The sequence below is a fragment of the Mesoplodon mirus genome (genome assembly GCF_964341445.2).
Source record: "Mesoplodon mirus genome assembly, chromosome: 19".
In the NCBI taxonomy this organism is placed as follows: Eukaryota; Metazoa; Chordata; class Mammalia; order Artiodactyla; family Ziphiidae; genus Mesoplodon; species Mesoplodon mirus.
This window is the reverse complement of record NC_138995.1, coordinates 63,039,329-63,063,696: the sequence shown is the minus strand read 5'-3', so window position 1 is coordinate 63,063,696 and position 24,368 is coordinate 63,039,329. Positions and strand designations below refer to the sequence as shown.

The window sequence follows — 24,368 nt, the reverse complement described above, 5'->3', positions numbered from 1 at the left end:
TCTGAGGGCCGGAGGGGTGGGCGCTCAGGGCTGCAGAGCAGTGCAGAGAAAGGGTCGTGAGTTTGTTTACTGTGAAGTGGGTTCTCTTAATCCACATTTCACCAATGTGGAAATAGAAGACTTCCTAGGACCAGCAACTGGGAATGAAAAGAAAGCTTTAAAAACCACTGCTGTAAGTCCTTGGCGTGTGTAGTGTATTGACACAAATCTCTCCCCCCCTGTCTCTCTCTCTCTCTCTCTCTCTCACATACACACACTTTACTGAGGTATAATTGATAAGCAAAAAATTACAGACATTTAAAGTGTACCTCTTTGTAAGTTTGGACATATGCATTCACCTGTGATGCCATCAAGGCAATAGACACATCCACCACCTTCAAAAATTTCCGCGGGCTTGTTTTTTTTAGTTTTTTCTTTATTTTGTCATGTACGATCTATCCCCTTAATGTATTTTTTCCTTCCAGTTTTACTGAGAAATAACTGACATGCAATACTGTATTAGATTAAGGTGTAACTGTCACTGTTTGCAGCTGACATGATACTATCCATAGAGAATCCTAAAGATGCCACCAGAAAACTACTAGAGCTAATCAATGAATTTGGTAAAGTTGCAGGATACAAAATTAAGGCACAGGAATCTCTTGCATACCTATACACTAATGATGAAAAACCTGGAAGAGAAATTAAGGAAACACTCCCATTTACCACTGCAACAAAAAGAATAAAATACCTAGGAATAAACCTACCTAGGGAGACAAAAGACCTGTATGCAGAAAACTATAAGACACTGATGAAAGAAATTAAAGATGATACCAACAGATGGAGAGATATATCATGTTCTTGGATTGGAAGAATCAATACTGTGAAAATGACTATACTACCCAAAGCAATCTACAGATTCAATGCAATCCCTATCAAATTACCAATGGCATTTTTTACAGAACTAGAACAAAAAATCTTAAAATTTGTATGGAGACACAAAAGAACCCGAATAGCCAAAGCGGTCTTGAGGGAATAAAACGGAGCTGGAGGAATCAGACTCCCTGACTTCAGACTATACTACAAAGCTACAGTAATCAAGACAATATGGTACTGGTACAAAAACAGAAATATAGATCAATGGAACAAGATAGAAAGCCCAGAGATAAACCCATGCACCTATGACAAAGGAGGCAAGGATATACAATGGATAAAAGACAGTCTCTTCAATAAGTGGTGCTGGGAAAACTAGACAGCTACATGTAAAAGAATGAAATTAGAACACTCCTTAACACCATACACAAAAATAAACTCAAAATGGATTAGAGACCTAAATGTAAGACCAGACACTGTAAAACTCTTAGAGGAAAACATAGGAAGAACACTCTTTGACATAAATCACAGCAAGATCTTTTTTGATGCACCTCCTAGAGCAATGGAAATAAAAACAAAAATAAATAAATGGGACCTAATGAAACTTCAAAGCTTTTGCACAGCAAAGGAAACCATAAACAAGACAAAAAGACAACGCTTCCTTGCTCTTTTGAGAGAGTTTTTGGAAGCATATCTCTCTACATATATGGCTATGAATATGGATATGCATATACATATATCTCTCTTCCTTAAAAAGCCCAAAGCCCTAGGAGTTGTTATATCACCCTGTCACCATGAGGGGGAGCCAAACCTAGGACGATCCAACACCCAGAGTTTCCTTGTGTTTCTTTGTTATTGGTGTGTGTGTGTGTGTGTGTGTGTGTTAAGAACACGGGCATTATACGTGGAATTTAAAAAATGTTACAAATGAATCTATTTACAAAACAGAAATAGAGACATAGATGTAGAAAACAAACTAATGGTTATGGGGGTGGGGGAAGAGGGTGAGGATAAATTGGAAGATTGGGATTGTCATATACACATTACTATATATAAAATAGATAACTGGGCTTCCCTGGTGGCGCAGTGGTAGAGAGTCCGCCTGCCGATGCAGGGGACACAGGTTCGTGCCCCGGTCCGGGAAGATCCCACATGCCACGGAGCGGCTGGGCCCATGAGCCATGGCCGCTGAGCCTGTGTGTCCAGAGCCTTTGCTCCGCAACGGGAGAGGCCACAACAGTGAGAGATATGTATTGGGGCACGCAGTCTTATCCACTGCGCCACCAGGGAAGTTCCCCTATCACAGGATATTGAATATAGTTCCCTGTGCTATACAGTAGGATCTTGTTGTTTATCCATTCTATATATAAAAGCTTACATCTGCTAACCCCAACCTCCCACTCCATCCTTCCTCAGCTCCTCCCCCTTGGCAACCACCAGTCTGTTCTCTATGTCCATGATTCTGTTTCTATTTCATACATAGATTCATCTGTGTCATATTTTAGATTCCACATATAAGTGATATCGTATGGTATTTGTCTTTCTCTTTCTGACTAACTTCACTTAGTTTGATAATGTCTAGTTGCATCCATGTTGCTGCAAGTGGCATCATTTCATTCTTTTTTATTGCTGAGTAATATTCCATTGTGTGTGTGTGTGTGTGTGTGTGTGTGTATACATATCTTCTTTATCCGTTCATCTGTTGATGGACATTTAGGTTGTTTCCATGGCTTGGCTATTGTGAATAGTGCTGCTATGAACATAAGGGTGCATGGATCTTTTTTTTTTTTTTTTTTTTTTTGCGGTACGCGGGCCTCTCACTGTTGTGGCCTCTCCCGTTGCGGAGCACAGGCTCCAGACGCGCAGGCTCAACGGCCATGCCTCACGGGCCCAGCCACTCTGCGGCCCGTGGGATCTTCCCAGACTGGGGCACGAACCCGTGTCCCCTGCATCGGCAGGTGGACTCTCAACCACTGCACCACCAGGGAAGCCCAAGGGTGCATGTATCTTTTTGAATTATAGCTTTGTCTGGATATATGCCCAGGAGTAGGATTTCTGGATCATATGATAATTCTATTTTTAGTTTTCTGAGGAACCTCCATACTGTTTTCCATAGCAGCTGCACCTACATACATTCCCACCAACAGTGTAGGAGGATTCCCTTTTCTTCACACCATTTCCAGCATTTATTTGTAGACTTTTTGATAATGGCCATTCTGACACGTGTGAGGTGATACCTCATTGCAGTTTTGTTTTGCATTACTCTAATAATTAGTGATGTTGAGCCTTTTTATGTGCCTATTTACCATCTGTATTTCTTCTTTGGAGAAATGTTTATTTAGGTCTTCTGACCATTTTTTGATTGGGTGGTTTGGGTTTTTGTTGTTAAGTTGTGAAAAGTTTTTTTTTTCTTTTTTTTTTTTTTTGCGGTACGCGGGCCTCTCACTGTTGTGGCCTCTCCCGTTGCGGAGCACAGGCTCCGGACGCGCAGGCTCAGCGGCCATGGCTCACGGGCCCAGCCGCTCCGCGGCATGTGGGATCTTCCCGGACCGGGGCACGAACCCGTGTCCCCTGCATCGGCAGGCGGACTCTCAACCACTGCGCCACCAGGGAAGCCCAAGTTGTGAAAAGTTTTAAAAGAGAGAAGAACACAAGGCAACCTCTCGATGTTGAGTCAGAGGGAGCACGGGAAATGGTACAGAGATGCTTGTGTGGGAGATGGCTCCTTCATGGGAGTGGCTGCATCTCTCCAGCTTTGGCCTCCCTTGTAGGTGCACAGATACTATTAGTGGAATGGAAAAGGGGGTAGAATCTTGAGAAGCGTGGGAAAGGAGAGAGCATTCTGCCATTGGCTCTGCCGGGAATGCTCCTGCCAGATATCGCACAAGTGACTCTTCCTTCAGAGTCTGCAAAACTGTACAGTGAAAAAAAAATTTTTTTAATAGTAAAATAAAATGAGCTAAAAGATCATAATAAAAAGATGGGGCCAGACCTTATCATGACCATGGCAGGCTGTGTACTTCTTGTTAACAACTCTGGTTACCATGATGGTTTGAGGAGGGCTGTTAAATGTTTTGATGGGAAAGGGGGTTTCTCTCTAAACAGACACGTGAATGATTTCGAATTGTACCTCTTTTGAGTTAGGCAGGTTCTAAAAACCGCTGCCCACGTGATGCGTGGTCCAGCCACTTAGCATTTGTAAAAATCTGCTCAGATTTAAAGTTTTAGACCCATATTTGTCTTTTCAGTCTTATCAGAGAATTCCCCCCACATACACACAATGAAGCAACACACAGGAGGTCCTTGTGCAGTTTGAAAACCATTTGCATGAAAGCTTTCTCTTTCCTGCCTGAGAAAGGAGGTAAAGAGAGATTTCCTGGGCGTCAGGAGACAGGCAGCCTTCTTTTCCGTGGCTCAGCTTCGAGCAAGCACCTCTGTCCATTGTGCTGAATATTCCTGCATCTCCCTCAATCAGTTCCTCCTCATCTTGGACCAAAATCAAGGGATTACAATGAACCCTCTAAAGGACATGGGTGTGTTATTGTTGGGGTTGGGGATCTGGATTAGGATTAAGACGCCTCTCCCTCTCCTGCCCGCAAATAACCCAGAGGTCAGTGTCGTCCCAACGCCCCCACTTCCCCACTCCTGCTTTCACCACTTCACGCCCCCAAAAGAAGGGATTTGGGGAGTCAAGCTTCAGTCGTTGCCCTGACTCAAGAGAGGGGCAGTGAGGAGGCATCCCTGCATCTCACTGGCCGATTGTGGGATTGTGGTAGATTCTCTGCGGGTCTGTGGACCTCCATCTCCTCACTGGTGACCCGGGGAACCGATTGTATCTTGGATTTTTTCCTACGTTTATGGACTCTCTTAACATCTGTTGTGTCATTTTGTGAGTGGGGTGGGGGTGGTGCTATAGATCTGATTATCTTTCTTTCTTTCTTTCTCCCTGCTGTCACTGCCCGGAATGTTTCGAAGAGAGAAGGTCATGCTTCTGTGGATACTTCTAGTTCATTGCCTCCAGCTTCGGGTAGTATTCAGTAAAGTCATAATTATTGATTTAAAAAAAATTCTCATACGAATAGATACCAGTGCGGGGTTGATGATTTATTGGGCTTCTTTCCGACAGACCAGCAGGATGCGGAGCTTGCTGGATTAGGACTGGATGAACCGGGTCTGTGTGGTTGGTGGGGAGGGATGCCGAAGCAGGGCCGCTGCTTAAAACTGGTTCATGCCGCGCCAGACGGTCAACCTCCACACCTGGCTGCTCCGTCTGCCAGACAGAATAAACCTGGTCCCCACACCCACCTAGCTGTGTTCGGGTTAACCTCTGACTTGGCAGGAGTGGTGAACCAACCCCTCTCCAAACGACTGTTAGCCCGACACAGTTTCATTTGCAAGGAGTTACAGGAAACTCGGGGGTTTTTTTTGGTTGTTGTTGTTTTTAACACTCTAGCATGATTTTACAAGGTTGCACAGCTGAATTCTCACCCTTTTCCGGTTTTTGGACAACCTTTCCTGAACAGTGTGCGTGCAGCTCCTCCTCCTCCTCTCCCAGGGTGGACATCCGAACAGCCTTGTGAAGCACAGGGCTACACCAGTGATCCTGTGTGTGGCCGAGCACGGGAGTTTCTCGGGACGGGGTGGGGGTCAGGGCGTGAGTCCACCACGGATGATGCTGACACACTACAGAATCTGGAGTGCTGCCAGCTGGTCCTGCCTGCGCCCGCCTGCACCATCAGCAGCAGGGCACGTGCTTCCTACCGCCACGCAGAGGGTCTTTCTGTTCCGTTTCAGCCTCCCAGCTTCTCGTTCCCACCCCGACCCCGGCCACTGTGCGAGCCTTGGAGGAAGGCATGGCCCATCACCAGGTGTGGGAGCCAAGGTGGGACCAGCGCTCCCCGGCAGGCAGACAGGGGGCGGGGGTGGGTACCTGCGTGGAAACAGGCGAACCTCCGGCTGTCAGAGCTCTTCATCTTCCCAGCTGTTGGAGGTGTTTTCTCCCCCTCCAACCCCTACCATGCCCGAGGCTCATCCAGCACTGTGATCCCCAGTGACACAAAGGTGGAGGGGGGGGACAGCTCGAGGGACCGTCCACACTGATGGATGCAGTGTGTCGGGGTGGGAGGTCCCCAGAGGGAAGTCAGGGATGGAGGCTTAACAAGCCCAAGTCCAAGTCACGGTTGTGCTGGCGGCAGAGGCTTGGGCCCCTGAGCGACGGTAGGAGCTGGACTAAGCATTATTGCTGGGTGACGAGCAGGCATCAGGACGCCGGGCCAGGCGCCCAGCTCAGATTTGTGACTGCGGCCCAACCATGCACCCTTTCGATACCTTGGGCCCTTCATCTGTGGGATGGGGGTAACCACAGTGCTTGCCTCCTTGGGTTATGACGATTAAAAGACCTGATGGGGGCTTCCCTGGTGGCACAGTGATTGAGAGTCCACCTGACGATGCAGGGGACACGGGTTTGTGCCCCGGTCCGGGAGGCTCCCACATGCCGCGGAGCGGCTGGGCCCATGAGCCATGACCGCTGGGCCTGCGCGTCCAGAGCCTGTGTTCTACAACGGGAGAGGCCACAGCAGTGAGAGGCCCGCGTACCACAATAATAATAAAAAAAAAAAGACCTGATGGCTTTAAGTGCTTGAAAGAGGGGCTGGCACATGGCACGCTATCGTCAGACCCAGTCTTCAGCCCCCAGCCCCGTGGCCTGACACCTCCACTCTCCCGCCTTGTGCTCCTGCCAGCTCCCTTGTGAGGTCCTGCGGCAGATGACGTGGCCTCTTGAAGCCAGCTTCCTCTGCTGTAGACGTGGCAACATGGAACTCTAGTGTGGAAGGAGAGCCCTGCCACTACAGGTACCCTCGGTGCTCACTGCTTCTGCTGGCCTGGCAGTGCAAGCGTTTCCAGAATGGGCCCCTTCTCAGGGGCCTGAGATCATGGAGCCTGGGAGCTGTTAAGGCCAAGACTCCAACCCAAGCCGTTGGGTGCTGGGCTGAGTCTGGCCTGTGTTATTAGCCCCATTTCACAAGGTGGGTGCTGAGGCCTGAGGGTTTGCCCAAGGCACCCTGGCAGTTACCTGCAGAACACCTGGCACCCAAATCTCCTCCAGCTGTTATGGGTCTCGGAAGGTGGGGCCCGGCTCTGGGTGTAAATGCCGGACAGTCCAGCTACTTGCTTTCCCAGACTCCCCTGCAGCCACCCAGGTGTGACCGGTGGCCTGGGTTTTACTGGACCAGGAGCTGGCAGAGCAAAGCCTATGGCAGTGACCATGGACGATTCAGCTGGCAGAAGCCCAGCCAGGCTCGGGCGCTGGACACACAGGAGCCCAAGGCAACACGGAACCCGGGAGGTCGGCTGGACGTCAGCAGGGGGCGTGGTCAGGCCAGAGCTCTCCTTCCAAGACACCCAAACAAGGCAGCTGCCTTTCCTCCCCTGAGAGGAGGGACCAGGGTCTGGACCCCAAGCTGCACTAAGGACCGTGAAGAGGGGGCTGGCCAAGGGCTGCCCCCAGCAGTGAGCCTGCCCCAGGCCCCCACCTCCTTCCCCGGGGCTCCCAGGTTGGCGGCCACCAGGGTCCTGTGACCACTCCCAGCAGGAGACCGGATGGTTTCCTCTATGGAAAACGGGCCACCAGAGAGACCTACTGACACTGATATTTGAGGGTCCCCCAATGAAAGGGGGTGACCTGCCCTTAGGAAGGGATGTGTGTGCCATTGCTGTTATTTACCGATGTGAACACCAAGGCTCGGGGGGGAGGTGACCTGAGATCATGGAGCCTGGAAGCTGTTAAGGCCAAGACTCCAACCCAAACTGTTGGGTGCTGGGCTGAGTCCAGCCTCTGTGAGGTGGAAGCAGGGAGACCTGTTCCTGGGGCAGTGAGTGGGCTCCAGAAGGTGGCGCGTGCCTGCGTTTCCCCCCCAGTGCAGACCCCCGCGAGAACTCATCTCTGTCACCTCTCACGGGGTTCATCTCATCTCTAGGCTCAAGGACAAGGAACCAGCCCCCTGGGCCCAGGCTCCCAGGGCCCTGCCAGCTGGGAAGGTCTGAGGTGGGGCCCACAATGCCCCTCCCATCCTGGGCAGCTTGGGGAGGGCAGCCCCCAGGACACAATGCAGGGCACTCGGGGTCTGCACAACTTATCAGTGGCTTTATTACTCTCCAGATGCTGGTGAACTGTCGTCTCCGACGCACTTCCCAAGGGCAGGCATCTCTGTCCATCCCATGCCTTCCGGCTCGCAGAGAGACAAGCCAGACCAGGGAGCCCACTGCCAGAACCCAGGTCTGTCCTGTCGGAGCTGTCCCGTCGGAGCCGTCCCCGACTCCGCCCTGGGGGGTGTCTCCTGGGGGTGGGTGTCCTGTCGGAGCCGTCCCCCACTCCGTCCTGGGGGGTGTCTCCTGGAGACAAGACCCAGTCCCCTTCCTCCAGCCTCCTCTAGACCAGGGGCCCCGCCTGCTGCTCCTGCCCTGCGCTCCTCTCCTGGGCTCCTGGCCAGCCCTGCCCCCCACCCGGGAGAGGGAAGGACTGCGGAGCCTCCTTCTACAGGCGGGAGAGACCGCGAGGACGAGGACGGCGTGAGATCCGAACAGGAGTGGGGTCTGGGACGTAAAGTGAGACTTGGGAAGGAGCAGGGAGCTCTCGGGCACCAGGAGGTCGGGACAAAGGAGGGGCCGGCGGAGGAGAGAGACGGGGGCAGAGGAGCCGGTGAGGGGCGGGAGGGGCTGCACGGCGGGGCGGGGGCTACCCCAGCGGCCAGGGCGGGAAGGGACCCCCGCCTTCGGGGCCCGGCGCCGCCGCCCCGCCCGCGCCCGCCGCGCGCCCGTGGATGCGCTGGTGGCGCAGCACGTGCTCGCGGCGCCCGAAGCCCTTGCCGCACTCCCAGCAAGCGAACGGCCGCGCGCCCGAGTGCGTCTTGCGGTGGCGCACCAGGTGCTCGCGCCAGTAGAAGGTCTTGCCGCACTCGCAGCAGGCGTGCGGCTTCTCGCGCGCAGGCAGCGGGCGCAGGGCCGGCCCCGGGCCGCCGGGGTGCGTGCCGCGGTGGCGCCGCAGGTGCTCCTTGCGCCGGAAGGCCTTGCCGCACTCGGGGCAGGCGTGCGGCTTCTCGCCCGAGTGGCTCTGCCGATGGCGCAGCAGGTGCGCCGGCTTCAGCGAGGCCTTGCCGCACTCGGGGCAGGACGCGGAGCCCGGGGCCGCCAGGAAGGCGGGCAGGCCGGGCGCCGGTGGGGGCGGTGGCGCTGGCTGGGGGCTGCCCGGCTCCTGCTTGTAAGGGCGCGCGGCCTGGGCGTCCCCCGTCGCCAGTTCCTCAGCCCCGGGGGCCGCGTCTCCTGCAGGCAAAGGCGCAGTCAGGGCGGGCGCAGGGCATAGCCGGGCAAGGCAGGCCGCGAGGGCGGCCCGTGTCCTGGCTAGAGGGGTGGTCCCGGGGCAGGAGGGGAACGCTTAACGCCAGGGAGCCCTCCGGGAGGGAAGAGCGTTGTCCGCCAGCTTCTGGTTCATCCCTGGGTCCCCGTACTGCACAGGGCCTGGTGCAGAGTAAGTGCCCAATAAACGAATGGATGGGTGGATGGATGGGAGGAGGAAATCGATAGGTGGGTAAGTGATAAATGACAGTGTGTAGACGGATGTTGGAGTGGATGGAGTGGGTGATGGATGGATGCGTGGGTGCACGGGTGGGTAAGTGGGGATGGATAAGTCGGGTGGGTGGATGAACCACACATTTCCTTTCTTCAGGTTTCCAAACTGCTCTATGGAATTCCAAGGAGATAAGCAACGTTTAACTGTCACACTAGGACGGGTGTGATAAAAACCTGTTAGTCTCTCCCTCTGTGCCGGGCACGGTGCCGAGCACGTTGGTGTGCCGTCTCATTCCAACCCCGCTGTGGTCCCCGTTGAGGGACATAAGAGGGCACTGCCTCGGGTTCCCAGTCAACGTCCCAGCGCTGCTCCCTCTCCGACCCACCCCCCTCTGGAGGTCCACAGGCACCGCCCCCCCAACCCGGGCTCTACAGGTCCTGATGGTGTCATCAGAAGGGACCCCATCCTGCCACCTCTACACGTGGCCTCAGAGATGATCCCCAGCTCCTCCGTCCTCTCCAGCCACGGCCCTGGCACAAGGTGAGTGCCACCCTCCCCCACCAGGTCTCCAGGCGCCTGAGTCCACGCCGGCTACCAGAGTCACCTTTCTGCCTGTGGTGGGCATCCTCGGGTTTTGCCTCCCGGGCCTATTCCCCGCTTTGACAAGATTCAATCTGATTCTCCCTTCCTCACCCTAATGCCTGTGGTCGGGGTGGAGCCAGCACCTTCCCCAGCTCCCGGCCCGGACATCGGCACCAGGCCGGCCAAAGAGAAGAGAGTCCTGCACAGTGCCTGGGTCAGGAAGAGCATGACTGCAGGAGGTCTCGCCCCGCGAAGAACTGGGGCTCAAAGGCTCTGGGGTCAGGCTGCCGGGGTGCAACCCTGGCTTGGCCGGCACCCGAACCTGGGGGAGTTATTTCACTTCTCTGTGCCTGGGTTCCTGCAGCTACAAAAGGTAGCTGATGATGCCGCGTATCTCAAGGGTGGGCGCGGGATTTTGGCGAGCGGGCGGGACCACGCCTGGTGCATCATGGGCGCTCGCTGTCCTGTCTGACCCCCCACTCGCCGTGTCCCCCAGGGCAGGGCGTGTCTGATTCAGCTCCCGCCCTGGTGCCAGCACGGGGCCTGGCTCACAGCAGGGATGTTCACTGGACAAATAAAGGACGGACAGGAAAGGGTCCCCCGGGGCTGGGCGCGCTGTGGTGAAGGGGTGAGCTGCTCACCTGAGGGCGTGACCCCACCGTCTTCCTTTCCCACGCCGACCCCGGAGCCTTCGGCAGCATCCCGAGGTGCCCTCATTGCTGGCCCCTGAAACCAGAGATACCACAACCCCAACTGAGCAACCTGAGCCACAGCCTCTACTTCTCTCCCTCAGTCCTACCGCTCACTCTGGGGGAAGCAGGCTGCCAAGCTGGAAGATGCTCGGCCACCCCACGGAGAGGCCCATGTGGAGGCCTCCAGCTGACCACCGTGTGAGGGAGCCGCCTCCGAATCAGATCCTCCAGCCCTGGGCCAGCCTCCAGGTGAGGACAGCCCCAGCCGGGCTTAAATGCAACCTCGTGAGAGACCTTGAGCCAGCACTGCCCCAAACTCCTGACCCACAGAAGCTGCCCGAGGTGATAAATGTTTACTGTTCTGAGCCACTAAGTTTGGAGCGATTTGTTACACAGCAGATAACTGATGCACCTGCTTTGAATCTTATTTTAGCTTTTTAATGCCTTTTGCAAACTCCTCGACAAAATGCAGAAGGAAAACAGAGAAGCTACTTTTAACTCAGCAAAAAATAAAGGAAGTTGAGAACGGAACTTTTCCCAGCTCAACCGGGGGACAGCTCCGAGCAGCATGGCACCAGCCAGAAGACCAGTGGTTTAAAAAGCAGCTTCACACTACTTCTGGTTCCTTTATACTTTCTCATTGTTCCTCGAGCCCATGCCTCCAGGAAAAGACCAGAATTCTCCTGGTGCTGATGAGGAAGAGCTGCCAGGGGTTACAGGCACCCAACCCCCCCTTCTCACATTTCACTTGTTTCAATGCTTTTGGACCCAAGCAGCTGTTAGGCTGAAGACCAGCGATGCCGACAATTCTACCAGCTGGTGAGCAGATGGCAGCAAGCTTCCAGGGCCTTTTATGAAAGCTCGTCGTTAGGGATCCCTAGGTGCCCACCTTGTCTGGTGGTGGCGGGAGAATCCGCACGGTCACCTTGCTACTTCAGCAGATTAGTGTGGCTCAGGGCATTACAGCAACGCAGGTGCTGCCCCGTCACTCGCATCCGCTGTGGCCTGGTCGCTGCCACGCGCTCAGCTCCCACCTCTGCCCGGGGCCCCGCCTGCACCTCTAAGCCCAGGCAACAGCAAACGGCCGATGGTGTCCTGGGTGTGCCAGGCGCTCAGAGCCCCACGCTTCTGCACGCGCTCTTCCTCTGCCTGGAGCCCCGTTCCCACCCGTGCCCGGCCTGCCCTCCTACACACCCTGCAGGCCCTGGCCAAGCACCAGCTCTGCCACCTCCTGCAGGCTCAGGGGCGCCCCCATCCCGGTACCCTCCACACTGCACTCCCAGCAACTGCGTCGAAGCGTGACATGCGTAAATGCACATGGTTCGCGGCACACGACCCGAGGGGTTCCGCGTGCGTATGCGCTCACGAAGCCCCACCACACACACGTGGCCCCGCAAGCCTCCCTGTGCACATCTGTGACCTGCCCCCGTCCCTCCAGCAGGGCAGCCCCTGCTGTGCTTCCCGGCACGATCCAGTGGTCTCTGTCTGCTAGGACTTCACGTTCATAGAGCCGTACAGTAAATCGGTACTTCTCCAGGGGCCGGGGGGTCTAGTTTCTTTCACTCAACATTATTATTTTGAGATTAAGGAGGAAGGCCTACAGTTGTCATTCCTTGGTTTTGGTACCAGGAAAACGTCGGCCCTGTAGAATGAGCTGGGATGTTCCTTCCTCTTCAGGTGTCGGGAAGAGTTGGTATGGAGTCATTTTCCCCGCAAAAGGCCTGGTCGACCTCCCAGTGGAGCTGCCTGGGCTCGCATGCTCCAGGAGGGCAGGGACTGGCCTGTCCCACTGCTGTGCTGACCCTGGCGCCAATCTTTTTATAAATAGCAGCTTTATCGCGACATAACTCATATGCCAGATAATTCACCCACTTAAATTGCAATTCCCCGGTTTTTGGTACGTTCCGTTGTGCAACCATTACCACAATGGATTCGAGAATATTTTTATCACCCCCAGCCCCTGCACCCCGTCCCTATCAGCAGTCACTCCCCACTTCCTCCCCACCAGCCTCCGGGAACCACTAATCTGCTCCCTGCCTCTATGGACCTGACTCTTCTGCGAATCTCACGGCAACGGAATCATGCAATGAAAAGTCCTTGTGACCGGCTTCTTTCATGTGTTCCTCGTGTTTTTGATGTTCGTCCACGGTGTAGCGTGTCAGGGCTTCACTCCTCTATGGCTGAGTGGTGTCCTGCAGCGTGGACAGGCCGCGTTCTGTTGATCCACTCACCAGCCGTTGGATGTGAGGGTTGTTTTCACGTTTTGGCTGTTACGAGTGACGCTGACTTGCTACCACTCAGGTTGTATCGCATGCGAGGTACGTGTGGACGTGTTTTCAGTTCTCTGGGCTCACACACAGGAGTGGGGCTGCTGGCCCACATGGCCGCTCCACGTTCAACCCGAGGAACTGCCAGACTGCTCCCCACCGCGGATGCACCACTTTACATCCCCACCACCTCAGAGGGTCCTGACCCCCGGAGCCTCTCACCACAGCCCTCAGTGGACACTGAGCAAGTGCACAGCCAGAGGGATGGAAGTGTCCAACCACCTGCCTTTGCTCCAATGGCTCAGGACATGTTCCTCGAAGAAGAGGGTCAAGACAAGGGTGTGCTGAGGTGTGGGGCGGGGCTGGAACGGGGCCACCTGGGTCCCGGGCACCTCCAGCCACAGACCTGCTTGGAGGGCCTGAGCGTGTTACTTCCCATTTAGGGGTCAGTTGCGGGGGGAGGTGGGCAGCACATGGTCTCACCAGGAGTCCCCGCTCAGACTGGTGGACACCAAGCTCCCAGCTCCCTGGCCTCAGTGGGGCCTGGTAACCCCAGGTGACGCCTGCCGGTGTGCAGGCAGGGTGGAGCAGGATGCGGGCCGGCTCGCCCCGGAGTGGAGCCTGGGAAGCTGCACTGCCCGGCCACCCTGCGATTCCCAGGCACACAAGCCTGGGAACTTTATACTGCCGCGGGGGGGGGCCCTGCAGGTGGCCTGTGGGCTCTCTGGTTCCGGGTCACAGGCACAGGATGCTGGACTGTGCCAAGGTTGAGCCCCATCCCCAGGAAGATGCTGAGCCAGGTGTTGGCACCCAGCAGGGGACAGAGGCAGGGATCTCGGGCCACAGCACATGGGTTCTGTCCCTCTCACCCACCCCCAACTGGCTGTGTGACCTTGGGCAAGTCACTCGACTTCTCTGAGCCTAATACCTTCATCTCTGAAATGGAGAGGATGATAGCCTCCAGGGCCCACCCCTCAGGACTGCATGGGGACAGGCAGGCCATGCTGATAGCGCGATCTGGGGGAGGTCTGGCCCTGCTGTATCGGCTTGACCCCCCAGACGGACCTGAGATTAAGGTCACCCTCCCCGATTGGGAAGCCATGTCTACAGAGGCTGGGGAGCCCCCCTGGTCCCCTGGTTGGCAATACTCATGCTGTCCACATGACCCGAGGCGAGGAAGCTCCATGAGAGTCTCCCTGCCCCATCCGCCTGCTCCCTCGGCCGATTTTAATCTCTGTCCTTTCACTGTGATGAACAGCAGCTTTCCTCGAGCTCTGAGTACTTCCCATGAACGACTGAACCCGGGGGTGGTCCTGGGACCCCCGAACTCTGCACACGCGAATCACCTGGTACCTGCCAGTGCCCAGGCTTTTCCCTGAAAGGGCCAGGGGGCAAAGGTTTTCGGCTCTGTGGGCCCTCTGGTCCCTGTCGCGACCACTCAACTCTGCCTTGGGGAGAAAGAGGCCACAGGTGACACACGAGTGGACGGCGAGGCCGTGCCCCCGTGAGGCTATGTCACACCACAGCCCCAGAGGCTGGCAGATCTGGCCCTCAGGCTGCAGTCCGCTGACCCCTGGGGTGCAGCCAAGGGCTGACCTTACCCAGAGAGAGGTCTGGCCTTTGCCCTCACCTGCTGGGAGGGGACCGCTGAGCCCTCGCTCAGCACGTCCTGCCTGCTAGGGGCCTTGGGCCGTGCTGGACATTCCAACATAATTCATGTGGAGGCTCTGGGCCACATGGTACCCGATCAGCCTTTCGCGGGGGCTGGAGCCCCAACACCTCCAGGCGCGGAGGTGCGGGGAGCATCCTGGTTGGCGATGCTCCGTGTCTTGCACACGTTGTCGCCAGGAGTTGGCACCGCGCACGAATCCCCTGGGAGGAACCCTCCTGGACCCTGCCCTGCTGCTCCTCCTCGGCCGATTTAACCTGCGTCCTTCCGCTGTGAGCGGCCACAGCCGTGCGCAGGCCGCTGTCGGGGACTGCTGAATCCTTCCACTGAGCTGTCAGAACTGAGGGTGGTCCTGGGGACCCCGGACTCGCACTGAGTATCAGGAGGGTGCGCTTGTGTGCAGTCCCTCTAAACGTGCTCGCTGGCCTGACCTTCCCACCCGACTCGACCACACCCTGGACCTCAGGGTCCCATGGGAGCCGGTTGTGTTTGTCTCAGTGTGGAGCTGAGGACCCCCGGCCCTGGGCAAGGCAGACGGCAGGCCCGGGGTGGGGGGACGCGGCGGTGCAGGCCCCTCCCGCCAGCCGCCCCCGCTCACCCAGAGCTCCTCCAGCAGGGCCACGGCCTCCTCCCCGCTCTGGGGCCGCCGGCTGCACACCCAGGCCTGGAGGTCAGCGGGCAGGGCGCTCAGGAACTGCTCCAGCACCAGTAGCTCCAGCATCTGCTCCTTGGTGTGCACCTCGGGCCGCAGCCAGTCCCGGCACAAGGCGCGCAGCAGGCCCAGCGCCTCGCGGGGGCCCGGGGCGTCGCCCAGGTGGAAGTGGCGGAAGCGGTGCCACGGCGAGTCCAGGGTCAGGCCCTCGGCGGCCCGGCACTCCTGCTTCACAGGCTGGGCGGCCGGGGCCTCCATGGGGCCGGCGGGACGGCAGCGCCTGTCGCGGAGGAAGAGCAGCAGTGAGAGCCGAACTCCGTCTCATCCCCCGGAAGCCCCCGCCTCTGCGTGGGCACGAGGTCGAAAACCACGCCCCGTGCGTGCGTGCGTGCGTGCGTGCGTGCGCGCCGCTGACGCGCACCCAGGAGCGCGCGCTCGCCGGCCTCGTGTGGCCTCCCTGTCCTCCCTCTACCCCGCAGCCTCCCCGTGCACCGAGAACTTAGAACGGATCTCGGCACGTAGCACATGCTTGGGAAAATGTGAGTTGTCATCACTACCATCGATGCCTGGTTACGTCCCAACCCACGTCCCCAAGGCAGACACCCTAGGATGCTTGCTCCAAAGCCCCCCCAATCTCTTCCTTACTAGCCAGTGTGCACAGAACTATGTCCGTCCGTACCCCCCGCCAGGTTCATATGTGGAAGCTCTAGCCCCAAATGTATTTGGAGATGGGGCTTTTAGGAGGAAATGAAGACTAAATGAGGTCATCAGACCGGGCTCCTACAGGACTAATGTCCTCGTAGGAAGAGATCTGTCTCCCCCGAGTGTGAGGACACAGCAGGAAGCAGCCGTCTGCAAGCCGGGAAGAGGCCCTCACCAGACACCGAGTCTGGCTGCACCTGATCCCGGACGCCCAACCTCCAGAACTGCGAGGAATAAATGTCTGTTGTTGAAGCCGCCTGGTCGGTGGTGTTGTCACGGCCGCCCAGCAGACCACGACGCTCAGGGGCCCCCAATCACGTCTGGGTTCAGGGAAACGCGAGAGACTGCAAGAGGCCCCCCTTATCCGTTCTCCCCACTCTCCTTTTGTAAGACCTGCGCCCCGGCGCCCCCAGGCAGCCGCGTGCCCTCCACTTCCTCTTCCCCTTCCCGAAGGAGGAAACACACGTGCAGTGGCTTCAGTCGTGAGGGTGACGCAAAGCAGTGGCTCTCGACCAGGGGTGACGTTACCCCGGGAAGGTATCTAGAAAGGTCTCGTTGGATGGGGGTGGGGGAGCGGTGCTGCTGGCATCTGGTGGGTGGAGGCTGGGGATGCTGCTAAGGACCCTACAGTGCACAGGATGGCCCCCCAGCAGAGAAGGACCCAGACCCTAAGAAACCCCGGCCTAGAACTGTGGTCCTCGAATGGCCTGGGGACCCCCGGGATCCCCAAGATCCTTCCGGGGGGTACCTCGAGGTCAGAGCTATTTTCCTAACACAGGTTACCAGCCTCTTTCGCTGTCATTCTCTCCTGAGTGTATGCTGGGGCCTTCCAGAGGCCACAGGCTGAGAGCAGAGGCAGATGGGAGAACCCAGCTGTTCAAGTCAGACACTGAGATGTGCAAAAAAATGATGCCATGTTTCCAGCTTTTCATTTAGAGAAACATGGTTATTTTTCATTTAAAAAGTGTTATTTAAAAATAAATAAATAAAAAGTGTCATTTGCTGGGGGGGGATAAATTGGGAGATTGGGACTGACATATACACACTACTATATATAGAATATATAACTAATAAGAACCTACTGTATAGCACAGGGAACTCCGCTCAATACTCTGTAATGACCTATATGGGACTAGAATCTGAAAAAGAGTGGCTATATGTGTACGTATAATGGACTCACCTTGCTGTACACCTAAAACTAACACAACATTGTAAATCAACTACACACCAATAAAAAAAATTAAGAAAAAAAGTGTTATTTATCTTAACATATGGAAAGTTGATTACTGCAATTTCTAAATGCATTAACATTTTGAAATTTTCTCAGCCTTAGTTTCTAACATGACACATACCAATAAATGTAATTCCTGTAAGCAAAAGTGCTTTGGGGGGGTCTTCAAAAAAATTTTAAGTATAAAGGGGTCCTGAGTTTAAAACCTTCAAGAGCCACTGGCCTGCAGCCTGGGTTTTGCTTTGTGTTTTCTTGTTTGTTTGTTTGTTTTTGCCCACAGTGTGGTATGTGGGATCTTAGTTCTCCGACCAGGGATCGAACCTGCACCCCCTGCATTGGAAGGGCAGAGTCCTAACCACTGGACCACCAGGCAAGTCCCTGCAGCCTCTTTAAGTCAAGTTTTTTTGTGTGTGTGTGGTACGCAGGCCTCTCACTGTTGTGGCCTCTCCCGTTGCGGAGCACAGGCTCCGCGGCCATGGCTCATGGGCCCAGCCACTCCGCGGCATGTGGGACCTTCCCGGACCGGGGCACGAACCCGTGGCCCCTGCATCGGCAGGCAGATTCTCAACCACTGCGCCACCAGGGAAGCCCTTAAGTCAAGTTTTACTGGCGCACAGCCATGCCCGTCTGCCACACACTGATGATCTTCTAAGACTCAAGGCTGGCCCGACCTCAGGGCCTTTGTACTGCCATTCTCTACCTCCATCTTTGCTCAGCTGGCTCCTTCTCACCTCTGAGGCCCAGAGGCCATCCTTCCCTCCTTGGACAGCCTCCCTGAATCACCTACACACCCTCCCCTGCAATTACTGTCATGTCACTGTATTAATTTCATCTCAGTCTTTAATAAGATCTGGTCTTAGCGTATCTGGGCGCTGATTTCCCTTGCTAGAATTTAAGCGTTGCAAGGGCAAGAGGCCACATATACAGAGCCCGGCATGCTTGTTGGCACTGAAAGAAAATTTACAGGATGACCGGTCCTGTGTGATTAGCATTATTGCCCCCATTTTGCAGATGGAGAACGTGAAGGCCTTGCCCAAAATCACCCAGCTAATAAGTGGCAGGGGCTGAACTCACACTGGCGTCTGTCTGGCCCTGGAGCCGGTCACAGCATCACCTTCCACCCACCCATCCTTCCATTTAAGGACTGACTAGCCCAGCAGCGGCAGGAATGACTTCCCAGAAGACCTGGGCCAGAGCCGAGTCTCAGAAGAGGCAGAGAAGCCTGCTCTGTTGTGAGCAAGATCCCTCCGGGACAGGAGTGGAGTCTGACCTGAATGAATGAGGCCCTGGGAGTCACACTGAAGGGGCTTGTGACCTCAGGGAGGACCACAGGGACCCACGCTCCCGGCTGTCCAAGGTTAGCCCCTGAGGCAGGGCCAGACGGACTCTTCCCTGGGTCCCAGGGTCACCAAGCTCAGGGGCTGCTCCTGAGAAAGCAAATACTGACTGATAAATAAGGTCACTCCATGCAGCCACTATGGAGGTTCCTCAAAAAATTAGAACTACTGGGGACTTCCCTGGTGGCACAGTGGTTAAGAATCCACCTGCCAATGCAGGGGACACGGGTTCGATCCCTGGTCCGGGAAGATCCCATGTGTCACGGAGCAACTAAGCCTGTGCGCCACAACTACTGAGCCTGCACTCTAGAGCCCACAAGCCACAACTACCAAGCCCATGTGCCACAACTACTGAAGCCCACGCGCCTAGAGCCCGTGCTCTGCAACAAGAGAAGCCACCGCAATGAGAAGCCAGCACACCGCAACAGAGAGTAGCCCCCACTCACCGCAACTAGAGAAAGCCCAGGCGCAGCAACGAAGACCCAACACAAGCCAAAAAGAAAAAAAAGAATAAGCAAAGTAATTAATTTAAAAAAAAAAGTGGTTTAAAAAAAAATAGAACTACCGTTTGATCCAGCAATTCTACTTCTGGGTATGTATTCAAAGAAAACAAAAATACTAATTTGAAAAAACACATGCACCCCGACGTTCAAAGCAGCATTATTTACAATAACAGCCAAGACATGGAAGCAACCTAAGTGTCGTTGATGGATAAATGGACAGAGAAGATGCAAAATATATATATGTGTGTGTGTATATATATATATATATATATGTATAAAGTGGAATATACAAATATAAATACATATATAAATAAATATAATGGAATATTATTCAGCCATAAAAAAAGAATGAAATACTACTATTTGTGAAAACATGGATGGACCTCGAGGGTATTATGATAAGACAAAATAAATCAGATAGAGAAAGGCAAATGTACAATTTCACTTACATGTGCAATCCAAAAAAAAAAAACAAAAATAAAGCAAACTCATAGATACACTGAACAGACTGGTGGTTCCCAGAAGCAGGGGTGGGGGTGCTGGTAGGCAAAATGGTGAAAAGAATCAAAACTTACAAACTCCCAGTTACAAAAGAACTAATTCCTGGGGATGTAAAGTACCACTTGGCCACTATAGTTAATAATACTCTGTTGTATATGTGAAAGTTGGGCTTCCCTGGTGGCGCAGTGGTTAAGAATCCACCTGCCAATGCAGGCAACACGGGTTCGAGCCCGGGCCCGGGAAGATCCCACATGCCGCGGAGCAACTAAGCGTGTGAGCCACAACTACTGAGCCGGCGTGCCACAACTAATGAAGCCCACGCGCCTAGAGCCTGTGCTCCGCAACAAGAGAAGCCACCGCAATAAGAAGCCCGCACACCTCAATGAAGAGCAGCCCTTGCTAGCCGCAACTACAGAAAGCCCACGCGTGCCAACGAAGACCCAACACAGGCAAAAATAAATAAATTTTTTTAAAAAGCATTAAAATATATATATCTTAAAAAAAAGAAAGTTGCTGAGAGAACAGCTCTTAAAAGTTCTCATCATGAGAAAAAAAAATTCTATAACTCTGTATGGCAATGGATATTAACTAGAATTATTGTGGTCATCGTTTTGCAATATACACAAATATCAAACCGTTATGTTGTATGCTTGAAACGAATATATGTCAATTATAGCTTGACAAAAAAATAAGAAGAAACAAAGCAAAATACATTCACACACACAAAAGGTCCCTCTGCTGTGAAAAGCAACTCCTCTTATTCAGTGAGGGCCAGTGGCTCCAGCAGCTGCCACAGTGCTCTGTGCTGCCTCCATGAAAGCAACTGTAACACGCCTTTGTGTGTGCCGGTAGCATCATCCAGCCCCACCAGGCACCCTGGAGGCCTCAGGAGACCGCCACGAGGCCTGTGTCTTAGTCTGCCCCACCTGTCCCTCCCAACAGCCGTGCGACTTGGGGAGATGAGCCCCACTGTAAAGAAGGAGAGAAATGGACACGCAGAGAGTGACAGAGAGGCAGGATTCGAATCCAGAGCCCACGCCTGCTGCATTAACTTAATGGTTAAGAGGCAGGGCTCTGGAAGAACAGACTGGTGGTTGCCAAGGGGGTGGGGGAGGGATGGAGTGGGAGCTTGGGATTAGCAGTTGCACACTATTATATATAGGATGGATAAACAACAAGGTCCTACTGTAGAGCATAGGGACTATATTCAATATCCTGTGATAAACCATAATGGAAAACAAAATAAAAAAGAATGTATATATGTGTATAACTGAATCACTTTGCTGTACAGCAGAAATTAACACAACATTGTAAATCAACTAAACTGCAATAAGTTTTAAAAAACGCAAAAAAAAAAATGGAAAAAATAACGAGACACAGCTTCTGGAGCTTGCCTGCCTGGCTTCTGCTTTTAATTCAGCCATTTATCAGTGGTGTGACCTTGGGCCCTCTCTGGACTTAAATTCCTCACCTGTAGTACAGATCTAAGAGTAACTCCTTCCCCACAGGGGTTGCTAGGAGCATGAATTAGAAGAGGCCCCATCCCACACAGAGTAAGCGTTCAGTGAAGACCTGCTGATCCAGCCCTGGGTTTCCCACCCTTGCACTAGTGACATTTAGCGCTGGACAATTCTGTGTGGCAGCCATCCTATGCAACCTACAGTGTTTAGCAGCATCCCTGGCCTCCTTCCACAGTATGCCAGCAGTATCTCCCCAGCTGTGACAATCAAAAATGTCTCCAGAGAGTGCCCCGAGGTGGGAGGGGGGCAGGCACAGTTGACCCTGGTGGAAAACCACCGGTCCACTGAACAAATATTTACTCAGAGCAAAGGGCCCTGGAGCAAATCCCAGCCCTGCCCTCTCCCAGCTAGTCGTCCCAGGACAAGGTATAGAACCTTTTACACAAGAAATCTCCCTTCCCGGGCTGTAAAATGGGGAGAGAAGTCATACCCAAGAGTAGCAGTAAGAATTCAAGATGTAAGGAAAACAAAGATGCTGAGAACAGCACCCAGCTGTGCTAAGCAAGCCTTCAACCAGAGTTAACCTTTACTACTACTGTTACTTGGTGAGGTGCTAGGGATATAGCTTCGATCAGAAGCACACACATTAAATCCAAGTATGAGGAAGAGTAGGGGTTAAAATAGCAAATAAAAGAGGGTGATGGGGGCTGACGGGGAGGAGGGCAGCCTCACACGCTAACAAGAGCAAACACAGCCTTGAAGCACTGCACGCCTACGAAATTAGTCCCTTGCAACAAGCTAGTGGCGGGGGAGGGCACCCGAAAGAAAGAAAGAAAAAGAAAGAAAGAAAGAAAAAAAGAAAGAGGACAATTCAGCTCATCCTCGGGAATCTCACAACTCCACAAAAGTGAGACCCAACTTGTAAAGACATGCACAACGTGAACCACCTGCACCCCACCCACGTCTGGACCACGACCCTCCCCCAGAGCCCCTTCCAGCAAACCTCTCCGACCCGGTCCGTCCGGCGCCCCCGGACGCCTCGGCAGGGCCCAGCCCACCCGCTGCTGGAGTCCCCTCCCCCTCCCCCCACTTCCCGACCCTCCCCCACTACCCCCCCTCAGTTTCCAACTCTCCCCCGCGTTCTCCGCCTCCGGGACCCACAACACCCTCCCACTTCCCGACCCTCCCCCTCCCGTTCACGCTCCCCTCCCCCTTCTTCTCGGTCCCTCTTTTCATTCCCTCCCCCAACCCTCCCGTTCCTCTCTCCTCCGGCCTCCAGCCCCCCTCTCCCCAAAGCCCGTCCAACCGCCCCCCTCCAATCCCTCCCTCCTTGCCCCCCTCGCTCACCTCACTCTCCCGGGCGAGGCCCCCCAAGCCCCCTCGCCACCTCGCACATGCGCACAAAGCTCACCAGGACTCCATGCCCCGGCAGGCTTTGCGCCAAACTCATCTGTCCCCCTCCCCCCAACACTCCCAGAAACCCAGTGGTCCTTTCCCCCCACTACCCCTCCGGCTTCACCCAGAACTACATCTCCCACAAAGCATCGCGACAAAACTGGATTCCCATTGGCTCTCGCCGGGGCGACCCACTCACGCCCGTCCCCGAATGGCTCCGCCAGAGCAGGAACTACATTTCCCAAGATGCATCGAAGGGCTGCCAGCGGCCTGTGGGTCCTCGCAAACATGGCCTCTCAGAGAGCCAGGGTTTGGACTACATTTCCCAGAATGCACGTGTAGGCCTCCCCATTGGCCCGCGCGCGGGCGGGCCCCGGGCATGCGCAGACGTGCCGAAGGTGGGAGCCGGTGGGCGAAGGGAGAAGGAGGAGCCATGGCGACGTTGCCGTGGAAACCGAAGGAGGCTGGAGCCTCCTAGCTCTCAGGAAATGGGGCCCCTGTACCCTAGGAGCGGGCGGCTCGGGCCTGAGTTCTACGCCAATCAGGGCCTGCGGGGTGCGTCTCCTTGACAACGGGTCGCGTTTCACCCCACCCCCACCCGAGCAGAAGCAGTGATGTCCGAGGTTGATGCGCGGTCCGAGGTTGATGCGCGATCCGAACGTAAGCCGGCTGCCGGCCTCAGGGGAGTGTGGGCCGGGGGCCGACCCAGGCGCCCTGATCTTTTCTGTGAGCCCGGCACGCGGTTTCTGGCCTCAGTTTACCCCCCTTTGAGTCGGGGAGGGAACTGCCTGAAAGTCCTCGACGCGCCCCCGTTGGACAGGGCCTCAGTCTCCCCATTTCAACAACGGGAAGATGAGTTGGAGCTCCGTGCACAGACGTTTCCAGGCCAGAGGACGACCCAGGAGCCGCGTGGACCCAGGGCTAGTCAACGCCTGGTCCACACCTCGTTTCCTCGGTGCAGGAAGGGTGAGAAGGACACTCCCTTCGCCCCCACCTCCACCGTCCGGACTGGTGCGCAGACAGGGTGTGACAGTGGCTGGCGCATAACCATCATTCATTAGATGGACAATCACTTTTCCCCTGGTTTCACAAGCGGTCAGTGGCTGAGTCACAACCTCCTGTCCGAGACCGGGTGAAAACCAACCTCCTCACTGTGGTCTAACCAACCCTGGCCCACCTCTCTGCCCACTTCTCCCCTCTTGCCCAATGTGTTCCAGCCACACAGGCATCTTTTCTGCTCCAGGAAAACACTGATCTTTGATCCCACTCACTTCTGACTGATCACTTGACGTCTCCACTTGGATTTTTTAAGGGACATCTCAAACCTTAAGGTGGGCAGAAGAAAATATTTTGTCCCTCCCCCAGCAAAGAAACTTGCTTTCCCCCCAGTTTTCTACCCTCTTAGAAAATGAATACAGGGGACTTCGCTGGCAAGCCAGTGGTTAAGACTCTGTGCTTCCACTGCAGGGCCATGGGTTTGATCCCTGGTCGGAGAACTAAGATCCCACAAGCGGTGCGGCACAGCCAAAAAAAAAAAAAAAAGAATACAGTTCCATGGCATTCAGTACATTCACATTGTTGTGCAGCCATCACCACCATCCATCTCCAAAACGCGATTCGTCTTGCAAAACAAACTGTCCACACTGACTCCCCATGCCCCCTGCCACCAGCCCCTGGCAGCCACCATTCTACTTTCTCCCTATGAATTTGACTATTCTAGACCCTTCAAGTAAGTAAGTGGAATCATATAGTACTTGTCTCTTGTGACTGGCTTATTTCACTTAGCATAATGTCCTCAAGGTTCATCCATGTCGTCATGGCAGGTGTCACAACTTCCTTCATTTTTAAGGCTGAATAATATTCCATTGCATAGATAGACCACATTTTGTGTGTCCATTCCTCAGAAGGCACTTCTTAAAACTTAAGCCCTTGGACTTCCCTGGCGGTCCAGTGGTTAAG

General features: G+C 54.7%; 1 protein-coding gene across 2 annotated transcripts; it reads right to left on the bottom strand.

Annotated features, from left to right (window-relative positions):
* Positions 1 to 7,975: 7,975 nt before the first annotated feature.
* Positions 7,976 to 22,484, bottom strand: ZNF444 (zinc finger protein 444). Of its 2 annotated transcripts, none has more exons than XM_082605974.1 (4): positions 22,362 to 22,484; positions 15,227 to 15,560; positions 10,642 to 10,726; positions 7,976 to 9,171 (listed from the first exon to the last, which is right to left on the bottom strand). In XM_082605974.1, exons 2-4 carry the CDS (start codon positions 15,536 to 15,538, stop codon positions 8,588 to 8,590), a joined length of 981 nt encoding a protein of 326 aa, XP_082462100.1. In that variant the 5' UTR covers positions 15,539 to 15,560; positions 22,362 to 22,484; the 3' UTR covers positions 7,976 to 8,587. The 2 variants fall into 2 exon arrangements, with proteins under 2 accessions (XP_082462100.1, XP_082462101.1); XM_082605975.1 differs by lacking the exon at positions 22,362 to 22,484 and adding an exon at positions 22,018 to 22,078.
* Positions 22,485 to 24,368: the final 1,884 nt, after the last annotated feature.